We start from the raw sequence: 12,615 nt of genomic DNA, 5'->3' as shown, positions 1-12,615 counted from the left end.
TTGAAAACAATACCAAGGGACGGAAGATGTAGGGAGTGACACTTGTTGCGAAAAATAAAATGATCTTGTTGTGTTTACAGAATATGTGCATTTTATAGCCTTTATTTTATTGTGCCGACAGCCTAAACTATTCTTAAATTTAATACTTTTCACCGTAAAAACTGACATTTAGGAATAATTTTCGTTAAAGCTAAAATGTAAAAATCTTGGATATAGTGGTAGTTGCGCAAAAATTCTCTAATTTAGCATCGCCTACACATGATGCAATTCTGCTTACAGTTGAGCTTGCACAAACAGGCGGAACCGCCATATTTAAAGTCCATTAGGGTGGTCGAACTACAATTCTGGTTAAGTGAGACGATTCCCCTAAATTACTATCTGAAATTAAGTTTTGTACTTTGGTTAGCTTTACCTATTGCTCTTCATCTAAGCTACTGTGCTTCTTCGAAGTTGCATTTTCTGATCCGCTTAGAACACTTTTTTGTGACTTGCCCTCGTGTTTGATTTTTCGCTTCTAATTTGCAAATTTCGGATGCAATCGGCATGGTGTTTTTATCCACCGTTTTTTGGCTCAATACCTACTGCCCTATTTTGGTGATAAAATTGCTTTCTTTGTGTTGTCTATCCAATTTGGTTTTTAATTTTAACCGGTTTTATCATTCACGCACTGGTATTTTCACTGAATGCTTCCAGTCTTGATTTTCCTCTCTTTTTTACGCCTCAAATACTCTAAAGTTGAACCTTTTAAATCCGGTCTTGTTATAATCTTACTAAAACTTGTTTTCTGTTCTAGTTACGACAATGTTTAATAACTCTTCACCAGAGTCAAAGGATTTGTCACGTCGGCCGGCTAAAGCAAAACACGCCCTAATTAAATCACCAGTCAGTCCCATAAGTGTTAACATTGCTTTGCCGCAGAGAAAGCGAGCCAAGATCATTCGTTTCACCACCGATGACTTTACCTGGCAATGCTGGCAGTGCCTCAGCGCCTTCTCCAGCAACGTGGATTTGGACGATCATCTGAAGGACTGCGACTCTCGCAACGCTGCAGAAGGTGATGTGATTCTGCCTATGGGGGACTCCCTGCCCGGTTGTCCTTTCTGCCCTCGTGATGGGTGCCAGGCCGAGTCGAAACCCTACTACTTCCATGACTTTAACGCCCATGTTGGGAGTCAGCATTCGGAAGTGAAGGAACTCTCTTGTCCATACTGCACTGATAAGATTCCCTCACCACGTTTGGAAGACCTCACTTCGCACATCCTGCTCGATCATCAGATTCATTGGCGCCCAAGTCCTGGTAAGATATTTCATTTAGCAAGTTTTATTATCAGCACGTTTTAATGTAGATGTGATGAAAAGCTTTATTAAGCGCCTTGACTTTGCTCACTACATTGTTCTGTGGTGAGTGCCACGAAAAGCGGTATTAGATGACTCGTTATCGTTAGGTTTTTTCGGTGAAGGTAAGGGTAAAAAATTCTCATTTCTGTTGTGGGAATTGCAACGCTTCCGTCACTGTAGTTCCTAGTTTTATCATCCGTTAAAGATTTTCACTATTTCCAGGCCTATTTTCCGTTTCACTTTAAAGGGATAATTATCGCGACGCAGGGCCTCTTTGTATGCCCAAATGATTCACATTATGAGAAGAATGGCATTACTCTTCATAACTGCAGACAGTGCCGATGCTCAAAATCGGTTCCGTTTCTATTGTGGCTTCCGTAATGGTTTTTCTTGGTCTTCTGTATTACTGCCTCATTAATGAACACTTCGAAATTATTTCACGTAATTATAGTTGATGATATCTACATACATCTGAGATCCAACTATTCTGCAAAAGAAATTGCACATTTTCGAGACCATTGTAGCTTGAGTGCTGCGACAACTTCATCAATTACTTAATCTCTAGCCTCAATGGTGTACCAGCGCACGGACGATGTAGCTCACCGCGTGGTGACTTGTCTTGGGTGTGGATGGTGCACCTTCGTTCTGCGCGCCCAGGACGCTGTGCAACCACCAGCCTCACTCGCCTCGCACATGTCGCGGTGTGCCGGTCGCGGTGCCCGTCTCTCCGTGCCTCGCCTCCCACCCTACCTTCGTCGGCCCACTCAAGTGCCCACGAGGGCTCTCGTCTCTGCTCTCACAGCCGCCTCTGCCAGCGCCAGTCACGCCTTCGCAGTGCGCTTCCCCGGCGTGCGCGGTTATGTTGCCTCCACCTTCGAAGCAACCGCTACCGGCCCTGGCACTTCGTCTTGGTCCGTCGCGGTAGATGCGGAGGGCGATGGGCTGCCTCAAAAGCGGCCAAAGTACCAGCCCCCATTAAAGGTGGCTTCACCTGTGTCCATTACTGTCCCGTCGCCACCACCGGAGGGCAATACCAAATTGGAGGAGGAAGAAGTAAAAGCTAAAGAAAAAGGCGACGAAGCGGAAGAGTTAAAACCGACTCTGGAGGAGGAGAAGCTTACTAATGGAAATGTAAGCAGGCGCGGGGGTTCTTTACATATTCAAACTATTTATTGAATATTGTTGACCTTTCCAGAAGGTGCGCTTTATCTACGTCTAGATTTCATGCTGCCCCCAAGGATAGCAATCTAGTACACCGTAGGCTTGCTTTTTTTAAAGGATGGTTAGAGGGAACAGTAGCTACTATATCATGAAGTTATCATCTAAGCTATTTTAACTAAGGAATTTTACTTTAGTTGTAAACCATACAAATCTTCTCCGTACACTGTCGACGTGTGTCGCATTGCCAATGATTATATTGTAAAAATCAGCCGGCAGAAACACTATCCACCTAGTGAACCTAGGCACCTTCCACTTGGCCTTAATGTTTTGGGTTTAGTCCGACAATTTGTTTAATCTACAGTCTCCGTAGCTAGCTGCCGTCACCGTCATAGTCTAGCCTTATTTTGAGCAACACAGCTTTCCAAACTTTAGTTACCTGGTTCTGCAAAAAATTAATGGCTCTTTTCAAGTTATTAACTCGTGGTGATGAGTGAGCGCAAGTTCGATGCCACCCCATGAGTATGTGAATCGACTGTTAAAGTTATTACTTGAGTAATGTAAGAACATCTTCCTCGTACGCCTCACTTTTATTGCAAAGGCTTCATTCACTGTTTGCACTTGCTATCCATGCTAGCAGTCGTTTGGCCTTAAGTCTTGCTTATCTTTCTCTCCGTTAGCTTTGTGGCTCGCTTTGAGCCTTAATTCACTATTAGCTTGGGTAGATTTTGTCTTTACTGATGGTGATTAGTTTTTCTATCGTGGAATTAAAAAATTATACATGTAAGCTGGTCCATTGATTTGCTTATTCATCTATTGATGTGTCTTTTTACCGTGTGAATTTGCTGAGTTTAAAAAAAGATAGTGTACATCATCTGCTACTCGTGGTTTGCCAACAGTCTTGGATACCTTCGGTGTTTAGCTCATTAGCCTCTGCCACCACTTTGGATATTGGATGGCTTTGGATCAATCGACCGCGCTCATCTTCTAAATCGCAAAATTGTTTTGGGTTTGCATACCTATTATCTAGATGCGCCAATATGCACAGGTTTTTGCTGCATTTTTTCTGTACCTTTAATGTGCGGCTACGTCCCTTTGCAATCACTGATGGACTGATGTAAAATGGTGTATCATCGGGTTGGTTAAATGCTTAGCTATAAACCTCGCAAATATGGGAAGACGTTTTTAACGTAAAGATGCGTCGAGAGGCCTACCTTCCCAGAAACTCCATGCTGCTCCGTTCAAATATTATCAATCACAATGTTTGTTCAATTGACAATTTGATTTACTAAATGCATCACTAATACAAATTCCAGGCTGCTGCATAGCTTCCTTATTTCGAACGTCAGTGACAGGGGTGGAAAGTGATACGATGACTTCGCATAATGGAGAGAATGCTACCTATTTCATCAGTGGATGCAGAGGCTACATAATTAGACTTCTTGAATATCATATCCTCCAAAAGGCGAATTGTGTTTTTGTTCGAGTAACTTGAAAGGCGTACTAAAGACTGGATGTTGTTTCTCAGTGAGTTTATTTGTGTACTAGTCGTCTTGTGCAATAGTCTTTACTTAAAAGCAGCGTGGGGAAGAGAGTTTGCATGTTTTAATGCTGTGATGTAACTCATTGCGTTTGGGTCCATGGTAAACACATTCTTAAGAATGCATCTATTTCATTGCGATCCCCTCCCACTCCCTCACTGGCCATTGTGTAGAATCCGAAATTGGGGCACTTGCCAAAGGCCAGTGCAACGAGTCTACAGATTTGGCCATCGATAGCATACGCCCTATTTGAAGCTTAGAATTTTCATCTTCCCGAATCGAGTTTGCCAACTGGTCTTACCAATATAGTCCTCTGAGGTGTACATGAATACATAAATACAAGAGCCAGCGAACTTTTGTTGTCAGTATTCAGTAGATCGAAGGGCAGCAGACTATGATGCCGAAGTGGTTGAAGTCGTGTTAATGAATGTCCTGTTAACAACTCTCGTTGATCGTTTTCTAGGAGCCAACACTATCACCACAACCAACAGCCGAAGCGGAAGCTTTTGTGAAACCGGGGTCCACCTCTCCGGTAAAGCATCCACAGGCAGAGGAGCAACAGCAGGAAGAACTGCAAAAGGTCGAGGAGAAGGAAAATGAAAATGAGACAGCAAAAATGGAGAATAAGACGGAAGAAGAGGATGAGCAACCGCCACCACAACAGCAGCCAACGCCAGCACCCCAACCACGCAAACGCACAACAGCAGCAACAACACCGACACCAGCTTCACTACGAAAGAATGCAGTCCCCAAAGGGGTGTTCGATGTGCCCTTGGACTTACCTCCTTCGCCACCTCCCTCTTCCACTACTGCAACAGATAGCGCCAAAAAACCGGCCTCTACCCGGGTCTACGTGTGTCCCATCTGCGGCGATAATGCGCTATCAAGTCTGCGTGAACGGGATAAGCATCTGCAGGTTGAGCACACTGGTGAACTGGTCTTCCCATGTCAGGTGGGTCAGAGGGCTCAAAACAACCTTGCTCGGATATTTGTGGAGCTGATAGCGAATCGCGTTAACTGTCGCTTTAGTCCTAGCTACTGCTGCTGAGTCCTCAATTACATTAACAAGATTATTCTCTAGCCATCTTTCACTTGCTTTCAATAGCTCTGTGGAATGGCATACCCCGTCTACATCGCGCTGCGTCGTCACGCGGTACTCAAACATGCGGCCAACTTCGATGCAGTGCTCTACGGACAGCCTGACATGGAGCCGGTGGAATGTCCTTTTTGCGAGCTCGTAGCCTTCACCTCGCCCGAGGTGCTCCAGCTCCATTTGGCCAAAATCCACCCTGAGCAGTTTGAGCAGCAGGCAGTTGTCTCCGCCGTCGCCTCTGCGCTCGCTGCACCCGACTCTGACTCTGATGCTGAGGGTGGTGGTCGCCGAGCCGATGGCGATGATAAAGACGATAAGGACTGGGAGGTGGAGAATGGATCCAAGGTTGGCGGCATCGCCAGCGCTCCAGCTGCTAGCGCCGCATCGGTCATCGCAGCCGCTACTAGGCTTGAAGGCGGCTCCGGAGTGAGGAGGGTTAGGGGAAGAGGTGGTACGCGTCTTTTTTCGGTTGCTTTTTTCCCGTCTTTGGCGGTGTGTTGAGTTGCTTAAGCATTAATGTGGCCTTTATTGCTCATTTTACCTGCAATTCCACTTTTTATTTATTTAACAAGAGGTCGTCCAAAATTCCAAACCTTTTAGGAGTTCTAGTTTTTGTGTTGCTTCAGAATAACCATCTTGGCAGACCTCCTTCTTCGGATCTCTTTCGGCGATCGATGAAGTTTCCCTTTTGAAACCACCACTTTGGAGCAACGTGGACGCAATTTGACAGATACACAATTACTGCCTTAGCGCACCATGTGACTGGGATCTTGAAAGAACTTAAAAACTTTCTCTTATTTTTCATTTTAAGGACGAAGAGGTCGTTCAAAGTCCCTAGGTGCTCCAATCTACACGTCAGCGGATCTGCTGAACGACCCTGATCTACTGGAGAGTGTAGAGAACTCCCTGCAAATGCGCCGGTCCTTCACGCCAGGCCGTCGAGGGCGTGGAAGGGGTAGAGGTCGTGGGAGTGGCGGTGCCGGCGCAGTGCGCAGTCGCGGGACAGGTCGTCGTGGACGTCCAAGGGGTTCCACGCGTGCTTTTGGTATTCATACCGCAACGGCCGCCACCACGGTGGCCACTCTCCACCAGTCTTTGGCGCCAGTTGCGCAGCAGCAGCTGAACACATGCACCGTTATCACTGGCGCAGCTGTACACTCAGTAGAGGGTGTTGCGGTGGCGCCGGCGTCGGTGATAGATGGAATGGAACTTCCACCACCGCCAAATGCGGTTAGTCAACTGGAAATGGTGTTGGCCCAGACGTCTCCGGACCACGCGCTAGTCACTTGTCGTCTGTGTGGTGCGGAGGCTCAGGTTGTGCTGGATAACGCAAAGGAGCTGTACATTCACATGGAACTGGTAGGTCGCACCTCTGGTCGTTGTCATTGTCAGACTTTCTCTTGTAGTGGACATTCGAATCCAATCAGCGCTTTTTTCTACCCTTGCGTAGGACCACAACCCGGAGTCGACTTGTGAGCAGTTGGGCTGTCAAGCTTGCGGCCGTATTTTCTTTGGTCCACATCACCGTGGAGACCTGATCGGCCACATCCGCGTGATGCACCAAGGACAGGAGGAAGCAATGCCCTGTCCCAATCACGCTGCAGAGGGCGGTTGTGGGGCCAAATTCACCTCCACACGCCTTCGTGATAGTCATCTGCTGATGACCGATGCTCCCGGCTGGTCGTGTCCACTTCAGCTGGCTGCTGAAAGCCTCCAAGCCGTCACAGAGGTAGCGGAAGCGGGGGGTGCCGCTGCCGAAATCTTTGACACGATGGTCTTAGCCACGGAAATTGCCGCTGATGCTGTGGGGCAGATGGTTCTGGCCTACGGTTGTCCGCTCTGCTCAAGGGTATTTGTTGGACAGAACTGCACCGCACGGTACCTGGCGCATCAGTCACAATGCGGTGCAGTAGGAGGTGATGAAGTGGTGTCGATGGAAGCGGACCAGTCGCACTCGGTGATGGTATTGGCCACGGTGGCGGACAATACTCAATAGTAGTGGTGGCAGCAGCAGCAGCTTTGTTTGTGTAAATAACCCGGCGTAGCCAATTTTTTTTATACGAAATTGTCATGAAAGAGTGCGGTATGCATGTAGTTAATCGGTCTGTTTGTCTCGACATCCGCTTGATTTAAAAAAGGTTATACTCGCGGCCAATCTATACCCTCCTCAGCCCGATGTCTCTATCTATGTAAGTAAGAATGTATGTATGAATGTATTTGGGCGTTAAAACCGCGCTGCGATTGCTGCTACTACTCTCGATCATTGCACTGACCGTTTGTAACGAGGTCCATTTTTTTCTATGGAGGATGAATATACGTATATATATACAAGTAATTACACTCAGATTATAGCATTCCCAGAGGCGACTTTTCGCTTGTTCTCCCCTTTCAGTTGGTCTCGGGTTGGCCCTGGAAACTACGGGTGAGGATATGGACTTCGGGTTCTCGGTTTTTTTGCGTTGGCGGGATGTTTACCTCTAAATTTAACCACAAATGAGTGAATTGATTGGGAGTGTGTGAGGTTTGGAGGTGCCTCTAGCAATAATTGCATCCGTTGGAGGCGGTGGGAGGGGAGCTGGTGTGTTACTTACTTGCCTTGGGTTCAGTCGCGATTGGTTGGGCTGGGAATCGTCAAAGGAATAGTTGATGTTCATGCGACTCGATGTTTGGAGTTCTCATCAAAGTATGGGGGCAATTTTGCACCATTTTCGGAAGCAAGGTGCGGTCTCTGATTTTCCTTTTAACAGTTGTCCGGGGGAATCCTTCCGGGCGATTCGTTGGAGTGGTCGATACCGCGATGCTTAATCCCACGCCGACGAGTCAAGCTTCTTCCGAATGCTTTGTCTCCAACCCCAATTACTTTCATTTCTATTTTTTATTTCTCACCTGTTTACACCAATTGTGAAGAGGTGAGGAGCGATAGACAGATAACCCAATACCCATTGTCATTTGCCAGCCCATGTAGGTGGCGGCCTGTTGATTTGTAGTTCTCAGGATTCACTTAGTTGGTGTCGTAGGTGCGGGTCAAATTATATCGCAGTCAATATTCTTAACACGTCAACATTGAATCGGCGTATCATTGGCCGTGGTCAGCGAAAGAAGGGCGTCTAAATTAAGCAGAAAAATTTGCTCAAGTCTGCATTCTTAAAAGAGTTCTTCTCCCGTTAAAATAAAATTATTGATGGTTTTAGGGTAATCACTCGTAGAGGAGTTCACGCAGTGCCAATCTTCATGGCGAAGCGGCGTTGAAAGCAAATGATGCCCCACGAATATTACAATCCCAAGTTGGGGGGTTTTGGCATTTTCATATCAACTGAATGGCTTGAATTCAGTCTTGGTTTTACTATAAATGATGCACGTATCAAATTGGGTATGAAGATGTTTTGGATTGTTTAATTTTGTGCTAAATATGTCCTGACACGCAATTCTATGAGAGGAATAAAAATAATGGTGCAGATGTCACTGCAAAAATTTATTTGGTGGCTTGTGCTTGTACAAGTACCTTGGTGATTAATTTCGTTCCGCAGTGGAAAGGCTTAATATGCCTCCAGAGAAGAGCAGTGACGTCACAATTGTAAAATTAGCATTCGCTAACCCACAACCGGCAAAAATTTTGCCTTTTTACCACTAATCAAATGGAGGGATTATTAAACTCAATGATGGGATTCAGCGGGATTCGTGTACTAGAGTACATGGGCAAAGAGCAGATAGACAGTGCTCGTTTTCTAAACACTTTGTTGCACTTGCTTTGCAGCTCTCGATCACAGCTACCAGCACTCTCGGCAGATGAAATGGATTAGCATGCGCATTTTGATTTATCTCAAATTTTATAATAGCCGACCTTCCCATTGGGCAGGCGATTATGCAATTTGTCTGTGCTTTTAACCAAAAAAATGTTTTGGGAAAGTGCAGCTGTTCCACCTCAAATAACAGAGGTAACTTTCCTTTTTTTGCCAGATGAATTTGCAGGAAACGACTCTTGAGGAATTCCTTGATAATGATTACGTCATACAGCATGTTATGGCTCGGTGCACAGAAGTCATCAATTAGTAAATTCGAACCCCTGTTTAGAAATTATTTTAGCCTCTTAAATCCCGGTCGTATATCGCACCTTATTGAATTGGTGGTCGACCAGTCAAATATCACGTTTGATGCAGTTCGATTTAAGTGAGCTTTACGTTCCTATAACTTGTTTTTTTTTGTCTTGTTGCTTCAACATCTTATTTACGCGGTCAATATTGCTAAGTACATCTTACATTCAGACTTATTACTACTGGGTTTAAAGTTTTGCCTCATATTTTGAACATGCGTTGTGTTTTCTATATGCTATCTCCCTCTCAACCCTTAAACAATTGTTGTCGAAAATATCCTTTTATCTTCATTTTTGTTTTGGGAACTATTTAAAGTAGCTAGCATTTACTCTATTCAAACTTCTGCAAAATTTCGCCTTTCTTTTCTATCCTAGACGTCCCTCGGTTGCGGCAGAAATCCTCTCCAGTGGTGTTCCCGCCTTAGTGGACTTTCTCGTCTCTACGGGCTGCCAGACAGGTGCCGATGATGCCAATAATGTCTTTTCTCCCGGCTCTATGCCATTTGTGGAAAGTCTATTAACATTCATAGACACCTCTATGCCGCTCAATCCTCTTTCTGCCGGCTTCTTTGTCAAAATCATGACCAATTTACTTTACTTCAAGGCCTCTGAGGTACGGTTTGAGACCTTAAAATGCTTTTTGCTTTGGTGAAATTGATGCGTTTTGGCCTAGTAAGTGGGCCGACTGGTAATATTTATAGCAGTTTTAAATCATTATCTCCATTCCTTGCTTTGCGGCATTTCAGATTTCCTCGTATCTGTATTTCCCGTCTAATAATCGTTGTCTTCTCTCGTTGTGTCGTACATCTCGCTTTTGGTAGATCTTCACTCTCCCCGTCAATAACTTAAACCTCTTTATAACCAAGTTTATGCATTTGGCCTATTTTTTGCCTTTTTTTTCCGCTGATGCGTCTTAAATGGAACATTTTAGTTGGTTGTTCTATTGGCATCTCTCTGCCTGTGCCCGGCTAGCTCGATCATATAGCAATTAGAACTAGTTAATAATGCATTCAACTATTAATTTCACAATTCCAAGTTTCCAAACTATCATATTACCTCATAGTCGCTGCCCACTCATTTTGAATGGCGCTAATAGTGTGTGCATCGCTTTCAGCGGGCCCGTTTTGATGTTGGAGGGTTGAAGTGATTTATGTGAGTGGCATTATGACATGCACTGCTTGTGATTATAAGTGCCTACCATGTCGAAGTTGCTGCATAAACTAAGTCTGCTGATATTGATGTTAATAGGTCACATTAGTGCTAGCCGGGTCACTTCTCTGCATCGATCACTACGAAGTCGGGCCAATCTCTCACTGCATTTCATGCTCTTTCCGCACTCAAAATTGCGCACTGAGGTCGAGTCTGCGCCGAGTTGCTAACCTCCACTGCATCAAACTATCGTAGATTTTCATGAGCCAGGTTCTTTACTATTGGCAGGCTTATTTATTTTTTGTAACGGCCCAACATATGGAGTGGTTCATGAAAGTTTTTACATAGTATGGTATTCGTATTCTTGGTTTACTGCCATTGGTTTGTTCATTTTGTTCCAAGACCAATGTTTGGGATACTGTTCTTAAATTCCTTTAATTTCTGTTCCTTTTTTCCCAACTCGTAGAATGAGGATTTATCAAGTCAGTTGACTGAGTATGTCAGTTTTTTGCAAGGGATGTTCTCGACTCGTCGCACTGATTTTCTTCCGGTGTTTGGGCTTATTTTCCCAAAGACGTTTATTGCACAGCTGTAAACTGTGCGAAGGGCATGTAGACATTTTGCCACTTTCAATTGACCCATGCACAGTCATCGCTGTAGCCGTTTCCTCCTTCCCAATGCGCGGTGGTCCAGTTTTTTGACATAGAGTTATGAACGAAATACTCAGCTAGCAATGTTGAAGTCCGAATGACCCTAGCATTGGAAGCTTTAAGTGATTATTTTTTTGATGAAACAATACACAAATGGGTTCGTGAGTCATTTCATTCTAGTTTTTCCCCACTTCAAGACACCCCTTTACCTTTGAGCAGAAAGCATGCCTTTTAGGTCTGTAAAATTAAAGCATAGGCAAGTGCATTATCGCCATCACAAAGGCTGCCATATTATGCTTATGGTCGGTTGAAATCGTCATACTCTGGATAGCTGATTACTTCATTTTCTAATTTGCCGAGTGGATATCTACTTTGTCTTTTAATATTTGCGTTTTGCTCAGCAATCGTCGTTTTGCCAGTGTTTTCGCTATGAGGTCAAACCGCTATATTCTATGGTAGTACAATGCATCTAAATCCGATCAAAGCGCTCACAAACGAAAAGTCCTTGGCGCAGAGAGGGTGCAGCTAGCTAATGAATGAAATTGCGTTTGTCGATGGTTTGAGTAGGCAATTTCCCTCGAGTAGTTTAATTTAGTCCTTATCGTATATGAAATAAGTAAGTGGGTGAGCCACAGGCAGCTGCAGCAGTGAATGCTAGCGCATTCGCTTCAAATCCTACATGGATTGACTGCTAATTCATGGGTATCAGTAATTTGCTGAAAGTGGAGTTTTGAACGCATCCTCGTGCACAAACTGAATAAGAAATTTCCTACTTTTTGACCTTACTTGACCTCATTGACCATAATTGTCAATACGCTGTGCGTCGGATCCTTGTGACTGGTTGTATCGGTAGTGCTGGACACGGGGCCAAGACCGACTTTGGTGTTTACTACCGGGCCGACTGCGGTACAAAAGCGACTGCTATTCAATCATGACCAAGAGTATCAACACTCTTTCAGACAGGATGTTACTAGTATCCTGGTATGTTGCGTTTTCCGCTAGCCACACCGATTCATTTTTCAATTAATGTGGGCTTTCTAGTAAACAAAACGCCATCGAACATTGCTCACGTCGCATTTATAATAAGTGAAAATTTGAACGAGCAGAATTGAGGTCATATCAGTTCTCTGTCGATTTCCAGATTTTGGACTGTAGAGGCCCACCCTACACTGTATATAGTCCATACGACCGAAGTCGGCGAACTGGTATCATTGCAATTTATAATAGAGCCTTGTTCGTAGGGCAGTCTTTTTTGAATGAGTACCTTACAAAGAGCTTGACCCTTCTATTAACGTAGCGACTAGTTGTGTAAAACTCCCACAGGTGTGCGTTGAGAGAAAGTACAGTGAAGCGTGGCGTAGAGTGTATTCTAGTCCCACATCGCACTGTGGGAATCAGTGCACCTCAAAAGGGCGTACCTTTGAAGTCACAGAATGCTTCTTTAAACGATTTATTTATGGTAGTCGTTCCACTGAAACTCACTTACTGCGGGTTCCACTTTCGTGCAACGTTGTGTCTACAGGAGCTTAAAAGGCCCAGCTACAGTTAACTTCGCTTCTATCTCGACTTTCATCTCCCATCTATCTCTTCTGTTTC

At 44.8% G+C, this 12,615-nt stretch overlaps 1 protein-coding gene across 1 annotated transcript; it reads left to right on the top strand. All coding sequences in view use genetic code 11, as the record gives it.

The window, feature by feature from the left end:
* Nucleotides 1–801: 801 nt before the first annotated feature.
* On the top strand, nt 802–7,126 carry EGR_05685 (hypothetical protein; the record flags this gene model as incomplete). Its single annotated transcript, XM_024494934.1, has 6 exons — nt 802–1,297; nt 1,904–2,469; nt 4,501–4,989; nt 5,143–5,581; nt 5,942–6,489; nt 6,581–7,126. 6 exons carry the CDS (start codon nt 802–804, stop codon nt 7,124–7,126), a joined length of 3,084 nt encoding a protein of 1,027 aa, XP_024350630.1.
* Nucleotides 7,127–12,615: the final 5,489 nt, after the last annotated feature.

The sequence above is a fragment of the Echinococcus granulosus genome (assembly GCF_000524195.1).
Source record: "Echinococcus granulosus chromosome Unknown EG_S00044, whole genome shotgun sequence".
Classification (NCBI taxonomy): domain Eukaryota; kingdom Metazoa; phylum Platyhelminthes; class Cestoda; order Cyclophyllidea; family Taeniidae; genus Echinococcus; species Echinococcus granulosus.
Note: the sequence above shows the minus strand (reverse complement) of the source record. Positions and strands in the feature narration are given on the sequence as shown.